Below are 20,388 nucleotides of genomic sequence, written 5' to 3' on the forward strand. Positions count from 1 at the left end.
GCCATGTGGCTGATCAGATGAGGGAAAGTGAACAGGAAGTGAGTGAAATATGAGCGGCGATGCAGTCGGACAATATGGTGTCGCTTTACATGATAACAACACCGACACAGAGTCAGTGACGTGAAGGAACTGAAACCGGGTTCGGTGACAATCGTTCAGCTCTTTATGTCCACTAACAAAGAACAGCCAGGCTCAAAGTCATCCAGCCACAATCACAAACACGCAAGTGTATTCCTGGTGGAGGAGCTGCCACCATGAGAACCGTCTAGAGTTCTGTGTGAGAGTATTAAAACCATATTCTGTATATAACAGGTAGACGTAGTCGCCGTGACGTCACTCATTGGTTTTAAAGCCTCGAGTTTGGCTTTTTAGGTCGTCGCCATCTTGCTTTTGTGCAACAGGAAGTGACCATATTAGATCTGAGGAGTGACGTAGAGACGCCGTATACGTCTCTGGTAGAGACCTGTCAATCAGCGTGTAGCCCCGCCCTAAAGCATCCCCTGCTTTATGGTCTGTGTGACTCTAAATGGACCATAATGTACTAAATGAACATCATGCTGTATTGAAGAAGACTTGAAACTAGAGATTGAGACCATAAACTCATGTTTACAATGTTTACTGAGGTAATAAATCAAGAGAGAAGTAGAGTCATTTTCTATAGACTTCTATACAACCAGAGGAGTCGCCCCCTGGTGGACATTAGAGAGAATGCAGCTTTAACACTTGAAGCTTTAGCTTCATTTAGCAGAACCAGAGGTTGCCGCCTGTTTTTATATATTTGCAAATTCTATATGTGGATTTTTTACCGTTGGTTTGATAAAACAAAGTAATCCGAAGACGTTGCTTTGAGCTGTTTTGACTTCTGGCGCTCCATCATCCGTCTGACACGGACCAGACGTGTCTCCTGACCGCGGTCATTCCCGCGGCCAACTTGTTTGTGCAGAGAAAGAGTAAATGAATGACAGCAGCTCCAAATTACATTAAACCCATTGAGTCTCAGAGCGCCGTGGCTTCAATACTGTAATGGAGGCGATGCATCAATGTGAGCGTCCGCCTATAGACCTGCAGAGAGAGGCTGCATAATGGCGCTGCAGAGAGAGACTTCAGATGGAGAGATTGCGGTGGTCACACGGACTGATGAATTACACCTCGGCGAAACTAACTCAGCCGGCTGAGGAGAGGCCATTACGGAGCATCGGATCCATCATCCCGCTGCGAACACAAACACAGGGGCAGAGAGGAATGACTAGAATGTAAAACGCTCACACAACCGGCCGCCGTCACGCGTACCGAGACGCCGTTAGAAATACGATCACGACAGGAGCGGCACAGACCCGGAACGCGTTTGTTCAGACGATAAGACCGAATGTTTAAAATCTATAGTTCAACGTTTGTAGTCCGCAGTGGCTCTGAAACCGCTTGTTAACACGTGCATGCATCAGAGTTGCATGCTGGGTAAAGATTTGTTCATCATGGAGCACCTGAGCAGAGTACTAAGATAATCTTTAATTCTTCATCGATTCCCACAGAGGAGACTCGGACGGCCACAGAAACACACTGAACACACAGGCAGAGTGGAAAAAAACCAACACACACCCTGAAGCAGAAGAAGAAGATCAGCTTGTTGTTTGGTGTAAAATAACCATCAAAAATCTCGTTCATGTTCAACTGTAAAAGGAGAGTAATCTCTGTAATCATCTTAAATAAATGATCGAACAATGTTACAAAGTGAATCACTTCTTTATGGTCAACAACGATCAAACGGCCCAACGAGCAACAACAATGTTAGAAACTAGACACTTGATCAGGGTTGTTTCCATCAGAACACAACACAACAACGAACATGCTGCGTTGTATTGAACAACACAACATGTTGTATTTAACAACACAACAATAAACATGTTGTGTTGTATTTAACAACACAACATGTTGTATTTAACAACACAACAATAAACATGTTGTGTTGTATTTAACAACACAACATGTTGTATTTAACAACACAACATGTTGTATTTAACAACACAACAATAAACATGTTGTGTTGTATTTAACAACACAACAACAAACATGCTGCGTTGTATTTAACAACACAACAATAAACATGTTGTGTTGTATTTAACAACACAACATGTTGTATTTAACAACACAACATGTTGTATTTAACAACACAACAATAAACATGTTGTGTTGTATTTAACAACACAACAACAAACATGCTGCGTTGTATTTAACAACACAACAATAAACATGTTGTGTTGTATTTAACAACACAACAACAAACATGCTGTATTTAACAACAGAAACCAAACCTCTTATTGTCGTACATCGTTCAAGCACAACATTACAAATCTGACGAGACATTCAACGCCAAGTTTTTACTAAAACTTCCTTCTCTCCACGAGAACAAGTTTCAGGACAAATATCAAAGCAACACTTTGATGTGTGTTGAATATTAACCTGTTCTTTAACAAAACACGACTTCCTGTTCAACACAGCAGCCTAAAGACGTGAACATACGTGTGAACTGTTGACGCAAACATTTTAACGTGTGAATTCTTAAGATCTCAGAGATTGATTTGGAATTGATATTATAGTCTTGGGCTTCGTCCTAACGTCACCTATATGCGTGTGTACACAATGGAGCAAGACTGTAAGACAGCATCAGACCTCCAGTGAATGTATAAATATTGCAATACTTTGATCAGTCGGCCTTATTGCTCAATCACCACCGTGTTTCCTCCTCCAGCGCTGAATGAAGACCTGAAAGAGGTTTCAATGAGAAGTCTCTGTGTTTGCCACTTTAAGTCTAAATTATGACGTGAATGAATAAATAAGTAAAAGGCAAAACACGTGTCAATTTATTATTACAATTTTTGGCGCAACCAAACGTGCTGAGGTTATAAAGTGAGAGGATTTCTACAATAACAGCAATAATTGTGGACACATAATAGAACTGAAAACTATATTACTGCCTTGATGTAGCACAAAATATGCATTTCAAATATAGCTCAGCGCCTTCCTTTCATTTAAAATGTTTTAATACACATCGTTTACATGTAAAGCATGTTAAATTCCCTCCCTGCTCCAACGGTGCTACACAAGAGAGAAACCTGCACATTAGTAAAGCTGTGATCCGATTGAGGGTTCTGGTTCTGGGTTAGTCCGACCTACCAGAGCTCAGCAGGCCTCTCCTGTTTGAGGCCCGGCTGTAGCTGAAGGCTCCGTCGGCCTGGGCCAGAGGAACCGGCCTGTACCTCCTCAGGACGCCCCGTCTCAGGGGGACACAACCCAACGGCATGACCGGGAGACGCGTCCACTTCAGTCTAAACCGTGGATTTCACAGCAAAACGACAAAACAGGTTCCGAGTCGGGCCGACGTTTGCATCATTCAAAGAGTTTAAGCTTCCAATTCACCTCACCGACGACGACATTCCAGCTTCACCTCTCTACGGATTCTTCCTGCCACAGGAGACGTCACCTATCCGACGGGCAATGAGTTCGGCCAATGGGACATCAGCTCGAGCGGCGTGTCCGTCACCGGCCGGGATCACGCTTCATTCTGACGGAGAAGACGAGAAGCCGCCGGGCCCGATGTGGGCCCGTCTGCAGCGGCTCGGGTTACCGGCCTCTTGTGTTCAGAGGGAAACACACACAGATGGAGACAAAAACCCTGCAGCCAGAAAAGCCTCCCAAGTCTCTGTGACTTCACACAACAATGAGCTCAAAAGACACAAAATAATGAGCCGTCACCGTCGGGCCTGCTGCAGGAACCGGACCCGTCAACGCCAAAGCCGGGTTTCCTTCATCGAGTGAGCAGGAAGAGAGAAACCTGAACAACTGCACAAGTGAATATGTGCAAAAAGAAGACTTCACGCTGGAGAAGCATTGCAGTGAGAGGGTTCAAGAACATATCGTCACTCCAGACCCGTCACCATCACGACTTCAGATGGACAACTTATTGTCCCAGAAACAGTTCAAAACGATATACGTGTCAATTTAAGGTGCTTATATTACACGGCTATAATGATTAGTTAATACTTGTGCTTCCTTTCAAAGAGGAATGAACTTCTAAAGAATATTCAGACATTAGGTTGTGAAAAGATATTAAAATATCTCAAATAAATAAAAATATCGTCCGTCAATTTTACGATAAATCATTAAAGTAAAATTAGAAGTTATGTCCAGATATCCTACAATAGGGCAATACAGTTTAAATGGATGAGGTCATCTCTACAAAGATAAAACAGTAACGTCATAAAATAAGGTCATGCCCATAAACGGTACATTGAGTCGATCACGTAAAAACGAGTTTATGTCCATACGTCGTACGTTAAGTCGTTGACGCAACAATTAGAGGTAAACATTGTACAATAAGTCAAAGTAAAAACAGTCACGGTCCTGCCCATAAATTGTACGAGAACTCAATAACGTACAAATATTCAAGGTCCATATTTAACGGAATAAATCGATAACGTTTAAAAAAACAAAGTAGATTGAAAATAAAATGTCGAGTGACAATAAGAAGTGAGCTTGTATGAGGTGGGAGCAAAGCAATGTGCTGCTGTGGTCGTGTTATAGAGATCAGCTCTAGTGACGCCGTCTTTAGAATATTTACCACCGGGGAACTGAACTGAACATTATCTCTGCTGCATCTCTTCAGTTCCCCGTCTGACATCAAGGGACCGCCGTGAAACCCTCAAAACATCCGAACTATCCCTTTACGTTCCCTCTAGAGGACCATTAAAGGTTTAAAGATGACACCGGTCCAAGCAAAAAGACACTTTCAGCAGTTCTGCTTCTTCCACGACTTAATTGATATAAATCGTGAATGGGCTAATTGATTAATAGAGGAATCACTTCAGCTCAATGCTGGGTATCAGTATGGCTCCACCAACACGCTTTAGTAAGCAGGTGTTTTATCTGCGACGCAAAAGAAAGTCCACCAAGAAACTGTAAATGATGTTTAGTCTATAGATACACCCGACCCAGACTAAACCCACAGGACTGTAAGAACACTTTGCACATCCATCTCAGAGATGATCACTGCGACAGTCAGAGGCACAGAGGAGCCAGAAATATGAAGAAATATGGAGTTATAAAGAAATAAAGTCTGACTTCCACACTATTAAAGTGATGGCTGGCAAACACAGAGAGCTTCTTCATCATGATCAACGCCTCTATAAACGTTAGATATCTGTTCAGAGAAAAAGGCTGCTTATTTATGAGACTTGCAAATGTGCAAAGTGTTGGTGTGCTTTGAACAGCATGGCTGTGAAAAGCTGCTGGAGCTCATCATCATTTTGTGTGTCTTTGGTCGGTGCTTTCGGAGGCTTTTATTTGATGTCAACTTCTAAAACTCTTTCGCTGTTTTCAAGGCAGATGTTTTTTGGGTGTTCTTTGACACTCGAGCTGGTCAACATATTGTGTGAATGCTGTCTAGATTCAGTTGACTCTAGTTCTGGGGGTGAATAATGTGGGATTCCCTTTGAGCCTCACAGAGGTTATTCATTGACGCGTCCCATTATTCACACAGTAGAGAGGCTTCAGATGCATGGGAGGGCATCAGATAGCAGACGTCTTGAGCACAGTCACCTTCCCTGTGGCGCCGCCTTGTAAACATCCAACCAGTGACCGGGAAGCACTCTGCACCTCATGATGGGTGCGTTTCAAGTGGAATTATGATCCAACTGTAGATAGTGGATTTGTTGCGGAGGCGGTGGAAGCTCAGTATTTCCTCATTTAAATATTCATGCCGGGTAGACAAAGCGAGGAAATGGAAACCAAGTCGGATGAAATCCCAGGGTTCAAGTTTCCGAGGCGGAGAAGGAGGAAGAGGAGGAGGAGGAAGACGTCACAAGAAACTCAAGCTCTCTGGAAAGGCTCAGGTGGGAAAGGTACGACACACATCTGAAAATCTCTTCACAGCAAACTGACAAAGGGATTGTTCCTTCTCCTCGATGTCTTCATTCAACGCCACTGTCATACAGAGAGCACAATAACATACACAGACGAACAACAAGGTGAAGGAATATTCTCATTGAGATGATGTGAAATCTGGACAATTCTAAGAAAGAAAGGATAGAAAATCCTGTCAATCAGCGTGTAGCCCCGCCCTAAAGCATCCCCTGCTTTATGGTCTGTGTGACTCTAAATGGACCATAATGTACTAAATGAACATCATGCTGTATTGAAGAAGACTTGAAACTAGAGATTGAGACATAAACTCATGTTTACAATGTTTACTGAGGTAATAAATCAAGAGAGAAGTAGAGTCATTTTCTATAGACTTCTATACAACCAGAGGAGTCGCCCCCTGGTGGTCACTCGAGAGAATGCAGCTTTAACACTTGAAGCATCGACTTCACTCTTCAGAAATAGAGGTTGGCACCTGGTCATAACGGTTTCTCCATTTTCTTTTTTGAAAGGATGCTTTCAGCAGGATTAAGGCCCTTAAATCCATCATCATCTGAACACGGTTACTCCAACAAACATCACAGTTTACTCTAATGACCACCATGACCACCATGACCTCCAAGTTTAGAGTCTGCAGCACTGGAGGCTCCTGGGGGTGGTGGTGGTCTGAAGTCAAGCTTCATAGTGAAGACCCTGAGAGAGCAGCCAGTGACATTTGGGCCTTTAGAAACACATTAAAACAGAAGCTCCCTCCATTTCATCAGCCTGCCACCGAGGGGGTGGGGGGGGGGGGCTAACGCCGAGGAATGACTCCAACCACCGGGATCCATCAAACACAGCAGGGGGGTGATTGCAGCGCCGGTCCATCCATCTCTGAGCGAATTACAGCCACCGCGAGGGAGAAATCCACCGCAGAAGGACGGAGGAAGAAGAGGAGGAAAGAAGAAAAGGGAGGATAGGAGGAGGTGATGATGGAAGTAGAGAGGGAAAGGGAAAAAAGAGGAAAGGATGGTTGAAAAGGGAAAAATTAATGAAATTTAGGGCATTAATGGAGAGCTGGAAGGGAGAATAGGGGACAGACGAAACGTGGGAGGTAGAGAGGAAAGTGGGGGAGGAAAGATGAGAGTAAAGCAGGAGGGAAAAGAAATGAGATCGGCAAGAAGAAGAAGAGAGGAAAGGGAGGTAGGAGAGACGCATAGGGAGTCAGGATAGGAAGAAGGAAAGGAGGGATGGATGGAGGGGGGAGGAAGTTAGTCAGTTGGCGAGAGGAGGCTGGTCCTCCAGACGAGGACATCGATCACCGACCCGGGGTCCTAAACAAACCCAGAGTCCGACTATACAAACAATGTGCTCTCTTATTTATCCACCAGTGTTCTTCTGAAGTGAGACGGTTTCAAGAGGATCAGACTCAGAGCTTAGAAGCTGGTGGGCGTCCAGGGGGAGAGAGGAAGGGGGGAGGCGTTGAGACACAATTACCTGTCTAAGCCTTTTTATCAACGGGGGAGGGGGACCGGTCCACCTTGGACAGACCCAGATCCTCCAGCAGAGACCGGTCCACCGCGGACAGACCCAGATCCTCCAGCAGAGACCGGTCCACCGCGGACAGACCCAGATCCTCCAGCAGAGACCGGTCCACCGTGGACAGACCCAGATCCTCCAGCAGAGACCGGTCCACCGCGGACAGACCCAGATCCTCCAGCAGAGACCGGTCCACCGTGGACAGACCCAGAGGGAGGAGGAGAGCTCAGCTCCCAGCAGCAGCATCGTCGTCGTTGTCGATTAATACAAATAGCTCTCTGTCTCTGTGTCACCATGTACCAGGTTTGTCTTGCCAGCATTTCAAAACAAAAGCATGTTATTTGCATCTGTGCAGCACGAGTCAACAGGGACGACCCCGCTGCTTCACTGATGGCGGTAGAAAACGTCTCTTCCATTTCCCACCCATCAGGCCTTCCACTCCATGTCAGCTCACAACGGGCGTTCAGGCTGAACGGCTGCGATCATCAGAGAGAAGGGCTAAAAGCCCGGCTTCCACCGCGGCTCCTCCGTCTGTACGCGTTCGCTCCATTAAGTTTAACTTTTGAACCCGGAGAGTGAAAATATCACCAATAAAAAAAATGTTTCTCACAAGCTGGATGTGATGAACAGAGTTTACGGTAACCGCAGGAAAAGTGATCCGGAGCAGAGTACGGGAAGAGGAGCCAAGAATCCAATCCTAATCCTTTTAGTGGTTCCCCGCTCTGATCATAGCACTGAATAACTGAACGAGGCTATTTTTATTATTCTGGTATGTTGAATTCTATTGTGGATTCCAGGAATATGTGAGAGTGTGATAACAGATACTTTGGGATGGATTCATACCGGCTCGAAAGCCGGAGTCACAGAGACGGACATGTTGTTAACCCATTAAGGAATGAATTAAATATTTTTATGAAACTATCATTCAAGAATGGACTTCTACAATGAGAGCTTCCCGTTACAACTTCTACAATTCAGCCACCAGAGCAATCAGACTAAGTTCCCCAAAGACGCGTCAGCAGTTAAATAAATACAGGAACTGTTGGTGTTGTTGTCTGAACCTAACTGTTGGTTTTGTTGTCTGAACCTAACTGTTGGTGTTGTTGCCTGAACCTAACTGTTGGTGTTGTTGCCTGAACCTAACTGTTGGTGTTGTTGCCTGAACCTAACTGTTGGTTTTGTTGTCTGAACCTAACTGTTGGTGTTGTTGTCTGAACCTAACTGTTGGTGTTGTTGCCTGAACCTAACTGTTGGTTTTGTTGTCTGAACCTAACTGTTGGTGTTGTTGCCTGAACCTAACTGTTGGTGTTGTTGTCTGAACCTAACTGTTGGTGTTGTTGTCTGAACCTAACTGTTGGTGTTGTTGCCTGAACCTAACTGTTGGTGTTGTTGCCTGAACCTAACTGTTGGTGTTGTTGCCTGAACCTAACTGTTGGTGTTGTTGCCTGAACCTAACTGTTGGTGTTGTTGCCTGAACCTAACTGTTGGTGTTGTTGCCTGAACCTAACTGTTGGTGTTGTTGCCTGAACCTAACTGTTGGTGTTGTTGCCTGAACCTAACTGTTGGTGTTGTTGCCTGAACCTAACTGTTGGTGTTGTTGCCTGAACCTAACTGTTGGTGTTGTTGCCTGAACCTAACTGTTGGTGTTGTTGACTGAACCTAACTGTTGGTGTTGTTGTAAGAGAACTCCTGCTGTGACCTTCTTCAGTGTCAGTCAGCTGAGACAGAAACCTATAAATCAAAGCTCACGGTCAGCTTAATGTCTGCAGATGGAAGTGAAATGTCAGCAAAATGTCTGAATATGTTAATATACAATATAGGTCAGGAGACAGAGGGATTTCTTTTCTCTCTGGACAGAAAATCACATTTTATTTTCTGGCTGAGAGGTTTCAGACTGAACGACGAGTCGATCTCATGCAGAGACCGGCAATGTTACAAATATCTGATTTGGATTTGTTGCAACTTCAACACGTTTGTTTATCCACTCAGATGTTGATGAAGTCCTGGCAGTAGAATTCAATGTTGTCACCACATTTTGGAGGAAGGAAAACGAGGGAAGTAATTTTAGCGCTGAGCCCCATTTGGACCGTTTATCCATGCAAAGTAGGTTAATTGTAATTATAACTTCAGCTACTTGTTCATTCTGATCCCATCTGCACCGACCAAACTGCTGATTTCCCCCCTTGAGCGCTGCTTTAATTTAATTCTAGAGTCATCGGGAAGGAAACTTTTTGTTGCAAAACTTTAGCGGTCACACTACTTCACTACTCCAGCAGAAAATAAGAACATCACATGTTGGCCGAGGGTTAAATCCTCAAACACATCCGAGTCGATCTTCAAGCAAAGCAACGAAGCGGCAAAATCCAACCAATCAATGACGTACAAGGAGATAAATGGGCCGACGGCAAGAACAGATTTGATCCATAATCCCTCAAATGAATTCAGTATTAATGAACTCAAATGGCTTTCTGAGGAACAACTGGAATAAAAACTACAAGCGTAAGACAGAAGCTGAGGCCGTGGATCATTTCACTGACAGTTGTATCGACTCCACGGACCATATTTGCATTACAAAAGCATGAAGAACTCAACAGTTATTAATGAATGTGTACATGCGTTTCAACGAAGGTCCTCACAAGTGTAGAAGTGTGCGTGTGTGTGAGAGAGAGATTGACTTAATGGAGCATGAAAGGCAACAGATGACCTCTGCTGCTTCAGCGCAGCCGCCAATCAAAACATCGACGAACGCCGCAAACACCCCAAACCACCGCGAGCCCTCCTTCATGCTCAGACTCACCCGTGGACTCCATCCCAGACTCTGACGGTTACCGGTCTGAGGAGCGTTGCCGGTCTGAGGAGCGTTGCCGGTCCGAGGAGCGTTGCCGGTCCGAGGAGCGTTGCCCTCAGGCCTCAGCCCAAAGCGGCGCAGAGTGAGCGACAGAAAGAGGAGAAACCTCCGGAACACAGATCCATACAGAAGAAGCAGCTCTCTCTGTTGACTGGATGTAGTTGGGGTTCAGATGAAGGTGGTCTGACGGAGGCCGATGACGTCGCTGCAGCTTTGTTTGCACAGCCTCAGCTGATGATGTGAGAGACGAGCACAGAGGCGTTAACGCTCAACGTCCTGTTCACTGCATGATGAAGAGGACAAACAAGCAAGCAAGAAGACGCCGTCAAACTAACCTCCACTGTGATGAAGAGGAGGGACTAATTATCTGTGAACTCATATTCATGCACTACTTTATTACCTTTATACAACTCAAGTATTAAAAGTATCATGAAGACACAAAGGCTGAATATGCTGCAGACTATTAAATGTAGATTTTTCAGACCTTCTGTTTCTAAAGCATCTAAAAATGAATTGCCATTAGTTGTAAAATATCATTTTTAGACGGTCCCGTGTGAAAAGCTCCGATCACGTGCGCCAAGTCACTCGTTGGTTTGTGGACGTTTTGAAGCCTCAGTACGGATCGACAACGGTCTGCACAAAAACAAACTCCTCCAATAATATTCATGAGACACATCCTGAAGACACAAATGCATCAAATAAAAGCTAAATAATTAGCTTACAGTATAAGTGCACTGCAGCAGCTGAAATTCATAAAATCTCTCTCTCTCTCTCTCTCTACGTGTTTTAATCCAACATGCAGGAGAGAAGAAGCCTTTTAGTGGTGTTGACAGAAGTAAACCTGTTTATTTCACATGCTGCTGGTGTTCTGCTGCACCGACACCTGTCTGATGTCCATAGAGACACCAGAAGAAACACATCAGACTTCAAAAAAGCAGGCCGTTATAAATCCTTGAGAAAAGGAAAGGTGCGGCGGCGCTGTAAGCCGAGCGTCACACGCGAGGAAGATGAAAGCCTCCTCTGCTCTGCAGAACGACGGCACCGGAGGAGGACACAGACGCGCCTCCTTTGAAGTTATATTTAGGACAAATCCTCCTTTTGCAGAACAAACCTCGTCTTCCACCATGAATACCAATCACAGCAGCAGCTGAGGGAGGAGCATGACAGCAGGCCGGCTGGTGCTCATGTGCTCTGTGCTGCAGTGAAGAAGACTTCAACTGGAGACTGAGACCATGAACTCATGTTTACTGAGGGAAGACATCAAGAGAGAAGTAGAGTCATCTTCTCATAGACTTCTATACAACCAGAGGAGTCGCCCCCTGCTGGACACTAGAGAGAATGCAGCTTTAACACATGAAGCTTTCGGCTTCACTTTACAGAACCGGAGGTCGACTCCTGGTTGAACCAGAGACACCGGGTGAAGAGAGAAGCGTCATTTTCTACAGTTCTGCAGAGTCCCACCGGGGGAAACAGAGAGACAGCTTCAGCATGGAAATAAAGACGACTTCTTTCAAAGAGAGGAAAACAATAAGGGGGGGGGGGGGGGGTAAAGTATTCCCAGCAGGCATCTCTCCGTCCCGTTTATCTGTGCTCATCAGACTGTTCACGAAGTCTGAAGAACAGCAGCAGAGCCAGAGCGACGGCGCCGGGTTTGTCTCCATAATGACTTAATTGAGGTGGTTAACACTTTGAGGATAATGAGAGCCTCCAGACCACAACAGACCCAGGAGTGAGGGCCCCCCACACACACACACACACACACAGAGACAGACACACACACACACACACACACACACACACACGGAATCAGTGTCAATTAATAACAGCAGCACGCAGACAGATCAACGCAGGTCCGTCCACTTTCTGTCTGTGTGACTCAAACACTTCAAACTATTTGAATTCGTCACCGAGCGCTCGTGTTTGTCAAACTGTTTTGTTTGCGCCGCTAACAACAGCGGCTCAGTGTCAGTGAACTCAACAGGCAGCTTTCTGAAATCAATAATTAATTGTTTTTCTACTTTTCAGGAAAATGGAAAACGTCACATTGTTTCACGCTACGCTACATTGCTTTGCGCTACATTGCTGCGTTATTATTTGAACATCATGTTCCTCACAACAAGGAACAAATCAAAGAGAATTCTTTCAGACTTGTTTCTCTGACGTTCACCAGCTACTCAAAGATCAGTTTGTCCACGTCACCAACACACACACACACACACACAGCAGGGATCGATGTTGAAGGTGTTACATTACCACTAACGTAATCAGCAGTTCACCAATGGGAGTAATTACAGAGCAGACACGAGGCCGCCGGGCTGCACAGTCCTTGAAGCTTCCTGCAGCCAAAACGCCGTCGCCCCCCCCCCCCCCCCGCCCACACACACACACACACACACACGTTTTGAAGCTTTGTATCTTGTTGTGTATTCACGCTGCGCTCCACTGGGCGTGGGTTCCAGAATAACAAGTTTAAACCTCTGAACCCCCAAAACCCACCGGCGGAGTGGAAAAGCATGTTTTCTTTGAACAATCGCCAAAACTACACCGTTTAACACAGAACACATGAAAACTGTCATAATACTCTGATTTGCATCTTTCCGACGGCCCTCGAACACATCGTGTGTGATGAACACTTCCGTCACAAAAAAAAACACATTTTATTCTTCACGTCTGTGTAAAAACATTTAGTGTGAGCTCAGTGAAACTATGAAGTCATGATTGATTCATCTGAGACCAACAGTCATGTGACAACAAGGAGGAGACACTCTGACTGAACTACAGGAAGTGAACACAGAGAGGAGAGGAGAGGAGAGGAGAGGAGAGGAGAGGAGAGGAGAGGAGAGGAGAGGAGAGGAGAGGAGAGGAGGGGAGAGGAGAGGAGAGGAGAGGCTGAAACATGTGAATAATGGGAATGTAAATAGACATGTAGAGACTCCATTTTGTTGTGTTTCCAGAGAGGAGCAGAACTTTATGTTCCAGAGAACATCAAGACCACGGAGAGGAAAATGAGACCAGAATGAAGAACTGCTTGAAGGATCAGAGTGACGGAGGTGAAACGAGGAGCGATGGATCGGAGGACGAAGGAGATGTTTGATAACCATAATGCGTCTTATGATGCGTTATATGAAGACGATCGGTGGAACAGAGAATTCAACACAAAGTGGGGAATTACAACATGTGATCGTAAAGTCCACATTAACTGCTTTGTTTGTTGTCAAAATGAAATCAAGATTTTAAAACACATTTGAACTGTAGATATTGCTACTGATTGACAGCAATCAGACACAAAATAAATAAACGAGTTATTTTGTGAATAATTTATCTTTTTTAATTGGAGTTTCTGAGAAATAAAAGGCAGATAGTTTGCCAATCTTACTCATGAAACGGGCAGCACTATCATTATTACTGTTTAATTATTAAAGTCACTAAGAACTGAGAAATTAAAAAATAAATGTTACTTTCTACTTCATGTAGCTAAAGTATCAGCAGTAGTGTTATTGACTTCATTTAGTTCACACACTTCATTCCCTCTTTCAATCATAAACCAGGTGAGACACCTTCACCTCTGATCTCAAACAGATCGCACCAAACATCCGGTCCGATGACCTCTGACCCGTGACATCACAGAAGAAAGAACTGACCTCTCGTTCAAGATGTAGATCATTTATACACACACACACACACACACACACACACACACACACACAGTCTCTCTCTCACACACAAGCAGTGAACGCATCACTGCACTTCATTTTCCCTGAACTTAGACCGTTTCGTCGGTTTGTTTTAATCAGCCAAAGCTCAGACAGTGAACGCAACACACCCACAGTCAATATGAGGGTTATTGTCTGACATGTTATCAACACACACACTGTGTGTCTCTCGCTCTCTCTCACACACACACACACACTGTGTGTCTCTCGCTCTCTCTCACACACACACTGTCTCTCACACACACACACAGTCTCACACACACAGTCTCGCTCTCTCACACACAGGTCTCACACACTGTCTCTCACACACACACTGTCTCATACACTGTGTCACACACACACACACACACACTGTCTCACACACTGTCTCTCACACACACACACTGTCTCATACACTGTGTCACACACACACACACTGTCTCACACACACACACACTGTCTCATACACTGTGTCTCACACACACACTGTCTCACACACACACACACACACTGTCTCACACACTGTCTCTCACACACACACACACTGTCTCACACACTGTCTCATACACACACGCACGCACGCGCGCGCGCGCGCACACACACACACACACTCTCACACTCACACGCACACTCACACTCACACACAGCTTACCGGCTGGCATCCTGGTGCTAATGTACCGCAGTTCCTCCTGAAAGCTGATTGGTGCTGGTGTTTAGGTTTAGTTAGCCTCCATGTAGCTTCTTCTTCCTGCTGCTCTCACGTCACCTGGCACCGGAATGACGACCCATTAAAACACTTAAAGATCACCGTTTACGACACATTTAAACCTCCGCTTTACGTCAGAACAGAGAGACACGAAGCCTCGTTAACGGGCTAAAGCTGCCTGCGGTGTGTGTGTGTGTGTGTGTGTGTGCGAAAGGAAGCTAACGGCTGCTAAACAAAACCCCCAAAATAAAAGTCCAAACACCGCGCTGCCGTTCAGAGGAGGCGGCCGTTAGAGTGACACATTCCCGGGACGAACCGGTTGGACATACCTGTAGGCAAACAGCAGCAGGACAGATTAACTCCTGCACATTACTACAGTGCTTCCTGCTTTACGGTGACAGACAACACGGAAGTGTGAGCGCGCGCGCGTGTGTGTGTGTGTGTGTGCGCGCGCTGCGGCGGCGGTGCGTTCAGGGACCGCGGAGGAGCCAAGAGAAGGCTAATTATAGCCGCTGCAGTGAGGCGTGAAGACCACGACGAGGCTCATTATGCTGTGAATCATATATATATATATATATATATATATATATATATATATGATTTACCTGTCAAAATATTTACCTGTGTAGGATTGTATACACTGTTTACCTTGTCAAAGCAGAGGTGGATGCATCACATGTTAAAGATGAATCATAGGATTTGTATTGAAGGTTAACAAATAGCTAAATAGAGAAAAATGAATGAATAATAACAATAAAAAAGATAATAACAATAATAATGAAGTGGAAGGATGCCAAACCACCAACGATCACTCAGCGGTTGCAGAGACTGAAACAGCTTCATACAATGAGAACAAATGTAAACAAAGTTTAAAGAGTTGAGATGGGTTGTTGTAATAAAACTGTGACGCAGCATTATTATGTCTGTTCGTCTGGTTCTTTCATTATTTGTATTTATTCATGTATTTTATTCTATTTTACTTTTTTGTATTGAATATATATTTATATGTATATTACCTGTGCGATGTAGTTGAGTATAAGCATAAAAGACGCTTGAAATGCAAATAAGTTCGGTGAAAGTATTTCAAATGTTACAGTACACTACTTGAGTAAATGTACTTAGTTACATTCCACCACAACGACATAATATGATGAAGCAATTATACTTTGTGTTGTCAGTATTGATATAAAGTATGATACATTATGTAACAAAACAGCATCACATGTTCAAATTTGACAGTTTAAATTCTATTATTATTATTATGAGCATTATTGTTGTTATTTTTATTATATTGATTCTTACATGCATTATAATGGTTGTTATGAGCATTATTATTATGATTGCCATTGTTATTATTGATCAAACACGTGTTTCTCCTTTTGTTCCGATGTCCACACCACATATTCCACTGGGTTGACGGCCATGTTGAGGCCTCTCGTGCTAATCTGTTCCGCTCTCATGTGATATTTAATCTGGTGACGGCCGCTGATCGTATCACATCGTTTAATGAAGAGAACAAACACCGCTAATGAAGGCACCAGGGAGCATGTTGTCATTTAGATCCTTAACAGAACCTCTCAGAGCCGATGAGTCAATGTGTGTGAAAGTGTGCCGGTTGTGCTTTTTAAGCTCTTAAGGACCTTTGCTGCTCCGTAGAGCTGATTAAAGGCTTTGCACGCCAAGCCTCCGCTCAAAGCACATGACTGACCACCGCCAGCGCCACAACGTGCCGTACGTGTACCGTGTGGCACTAAAGCTTCACAACCATCAGACAGGAACATCGAAGTTACAGTGAAGAACCTTTATCTGGTCCTGAACCAGTCTCAGTGTAGTCCTGGTCCTCTATCAGACCTCCATCAGTACAGAGACCATCAGAGAGAAGATGGTCTGTTTCTATAGAGTCGTTCTTGATGCTCGTCATCGGATTCTGGTGAAACCGGAAGAAATCATGCAGGTTCACCAGAACCTCCTTCAGCTCAGACTCCAGCAGAGACCGGTCCACCGTGGACAGACCCAGATCCTCCAGCAGAGACCGGTCCACCGTGGACAGACCCAGATCCTCCAGCAGAGACCGGTCCACCGTGGACAGACCCAGATCCTCCAGCAGAGACCGGTCCACAGTGGACAGACCCAGATCCTCCAGCAGAGACCGGTCCACCGTGGACAGACCCAGATCCTCCAGCAGAGACCGGTCCACCGTGGACAGACCCAGATCCAGGACGTATTGCTGGACCCGCTGGAGGGAAGGGAGGCACGGGAGAACCAGGACCAGGACTGAGAGGAGCAGACTGTCGGACCTGCTGCAGTAACATGAGGTTTACTAAAGGGACTCTGGTGCTTTCGTCCACGGGGAGCACCAAAATAAACACAAGAGAAAAGTCATTTTAGGAACATGAAGTAACATTAATATCATTGAACCAGGGAGGTGTTGAACTGATGGCATTCATTTACTGTGGAAACAGGAAGTAGCAAAGAGACAGATCACTCCACCGATGGGATACCAGTTAGGGAGTAAGAGCTTCATCTGTATTTGTTTCTAACATGCGGCCACTACCAGCCCTTTAAAGCTGCTGAACTCCATCGTCCCCGTGTTCTCCCCACACTCACAGCACAGGAAGTGGTAGATGTGGATTTAAAGTCTTCTGGTCAGGGGGTGAGTCAGTCACAACGCTTAAGCACGTTGGCCTGCATAGCTAAGCCTTGAGCAATGCCGAAGCTAAGACGCAACTCCTCAAAAATGTAACTCCAGCACGGAGACCACAGGGATGGTGATGTAAAAAAAGGCTCGGTGATCGACTCCTTAGTGAAAAGACATATATTCATCTAATACATACATGTTACTGCGGGGTAGGCTTTATAAGTGATAATGTACAACACAGTTGGTGCTTTCAATCACATGCACGCCCAAGTCGGCTAAACTGGGAACGTTGTTCACCGTGATGTTCAACTTTTAAATCCATCTTAAAGGAACAGTGCCTCATCCTGCAGGAGATCAACACCTTCATGTCCGTGCAGACGCCATGTTTCGCTGAGCTTTGCATGACAAAGAGAACGGAAACAGCCAACTCCTCTGAAGCTCACTGATTAACATGTTGCATCTCACTGTTTAATCCAGACACACACGCACACACGTACACACACACACACACACACGCACGCACGCACACACACACACACACACACACACACACACACACACACACACACACACATGTAAATATGACTGGTTGTTTACAGGGAGTTATGAAACGGAGCTGTTTCTTGGAATGCAACAAAGAAGTGCTGGTCATCACAGTATATTTTAAAACGTATGCTAAGCTAGGGTATCCTTCTGAATATAGCACGAACATGAGAATAGTCTCAACTCTTGGCATGAAAGGAGCTGAGTGTGTCTCCCAAAAAGTCTTTCACTTTCTTTCTAAAATGTAAATTTAAAACTTGTGTTGAAGAATGTTTGTTTTGTCGAGTTCGCGTTTCTGAAGAGATGTTTCTGAAGAGATGTTTCTGAAGAGATGTTTCTGAAGAGATGTTTCTGAAGAGATGCTTCTGAAGAAATGTTTCTGAAGAGATGTTTCTGAAGAGATGTTTCTGGAGAGATGTTTCTGAAGAGATGTTTCTGAAGAGATGTTTCTGAAGAGATGTTTCTGAAGAGATGTTTCTGAAGAGATGTTTCTGAAGAGATGTTTCTGAAGAGATGTTTCTGGAGAGATGTTTCTGAAGAGAGGTTTCTGAAGAGATGTTTCTGAAGAGATGTTTCTGAAGAGATGTTTCTGAAGAGATGTTTCTGAAGAGATGTTTCTGAAGAGATGTTTCTGAAGAGATGTTTCTGAAGAGATGTTTCTGAAGAGATGTTTCTGAAGAGATGTTTCTGAAGAGATGTTTCTGAAGAGATGTTTCTGGAGAGATGTTTCTGAAGAGATGTTTCTGAAGAGATGTTTCTGAAGAGATGTTTCTGAAGAGATGTTTCTGAAGAGATGTTTCTGAAGAGATGTTTCTGAAGAGATGTTTCTGAAGAGATGTTTCTGAAGAGATGTTTCTGAAGAGATGTTTCTGAAGAGATGTTTCTGAAGAGATGTTTCTGGAGAGATGTTTCTGAAGAGAGGTTTCTGAAGAGATGTTTCTGAAGAGATGTTTCTGAAGAGATGTTTCTGAAGAGATGTTTCTGAAGAGATGTTTCTGAAGAGATGTTTCTGAAGAGATGTTTCTGAAGAGATGTTTCTGAAGAGATGTTTCTGAAGAGATGTTTCTGAAGAGATGTTTCTGAAGAGATGTTTCTGGAGAGATGTTTCTGAAGAGAGGTTTCTGAAGAGATGTTTCTGAAGAGATGTTTCTGAAGAGATGTTTCTGAAGAGATGTTTCTGAAGAGATGTTTCTGAAGAGATGTTTCTGAAGAGATGTTTCTGAAGAGATGTTTCTGAAGAGATGTTTCTGGAGAGATGTTTCTGAAGAGAGGTTTCTGAAGAGATGTTTCTGAAGAGATGTTTCTGAAGAGATGTTTCTGAAGCGTAGCGTAGATGAGAGATGAGCTTTGTATCTCTCAATGCTGTGAAAGGTGGAGTACTTTACTCCTTTAAGCCTTGAACATTGGATTATCAATCCACAGTGAAGGAGCATGAATCAGAGGGCAGCTGAGGGAAATGAATTGTGACTGTGAGCAGCTGTTCACTCCTTCATTCAAACACTTTGTACATCTGTTGAACGAACTCTTCGCTGCACAGTCAAAATCGACGCACGCATATTTGCTTGAAATGTTTACCTGTGAGTCCTTCACATAAAAGAGAATCGATTTTTACAGCAAACACACACAAGATGCAATCAATCTGTCTCTCTCTCTCACACACACACACACACACACACACACACACACACACACACACACACACACACACACACACACTCTGGAGACGCTGATGACAATTTGGGGGAAATGGTTCACAATGAAAATCTTTGTGAATGTCGAATACATTTTTGACAAACAAGTTACAAATGTCAAATGTATTGATTTTGGTGACGATGTGACAGGTTTGAGTGACACCATAGGAAAGCTGCAGGATGGTACGGCAGTAAATGGGCCGTTCCATGACGGCAGCTTGACAGCGTTTCCTTTGTGCAGATGCTCTGCGCTAAAGGATCCGTCTCCAACCTCCCTTCTTTGACACATTACTACCGAGTGATGTCTGGACTTGACCTGGAAAACGGGTAGATCCACTCGATCATTTCGCCCTTTAAGGAGTGCCGTTGCACCCGGTGATCATAAAGAGAGGAGACAGTGGGTGTGACGAGCAGAGCAGCGTTGGCTGGATTTTCTTTCAACAGACATAATTGTGTTGACATAATTATGCGTCAACGTGTGATATGAGACTGACCGTAGAATCACATGACTAACAAGTATTGTAGTGTACATTTACATCCATTAGGACTGCAACTAACTGCATTTACTATTATTTTCATTGTTTTCTGATTCATTCGATAATCGATTAAACAATCAAATGTTCAGAAAAATACTCGTCTCAACTTCAAGAGCCCAGATGTTTTGATTCGTTCAGCTAAAATATATAATTAATTATGACAATGAGAAGCAAATCATCTCATTGGAGAAGCTGCAACAAATAATATTTGGATTTTTATATATTACTGAGAACTAACAAAAGTATTATTTCCTCTGTTTCTAAAACCCAAAATAATTTACACACAAAGGTTCGTCCACAAAG

General features: G+C 44.2%; 1 protein-coding gene across 3 annotated transcripts in view; it reads right to left on the reverse strand.

Annotated features, from left to right (window-relative positions):
* efr3a (EFR3 homolog A) overlaps positions 1-15,077 on the reverse strand; it is a 55,483-nt gene extending 40,406 nt beyond the window's left edge. For all 3 annotated transcript variants that reach the window (XM_079285701.1, XM_079285700.1, XM_079285699.1), the window contains exons 1-2: positions 15,007-15,077; positions 14,624-14,737 (exon numbers count right to left, since the gene is read on the reverse strand). Coding sequence is in view for 2 of the 3 variants with exons in the window: in XM_079285700.1 (XP_079141826.1) it covers positions 14,624-14,633 (10 nt within the window). In the remaining variant the exon portion in view is untranslated. The remainder of the gene's footprint in view (positions 1-14,623; positions 14,738-15,006) is intronic.
* Positions 15,078-20,388: the final 5,311 nt, after the last annotated feature.

This window comes from Melanostigma gelatinosum (genome assembly GCF_949748355.1).
Source record: "Melanostigma gelatinosum genome assembly, chromosome: 15".
Lineage (NCBI taxonomy): Eukaryota > Metazoa > Chordata > Actinopteri > Perciformes > Zoarcidae > Melanostigma > Melanostigma gelatinosum.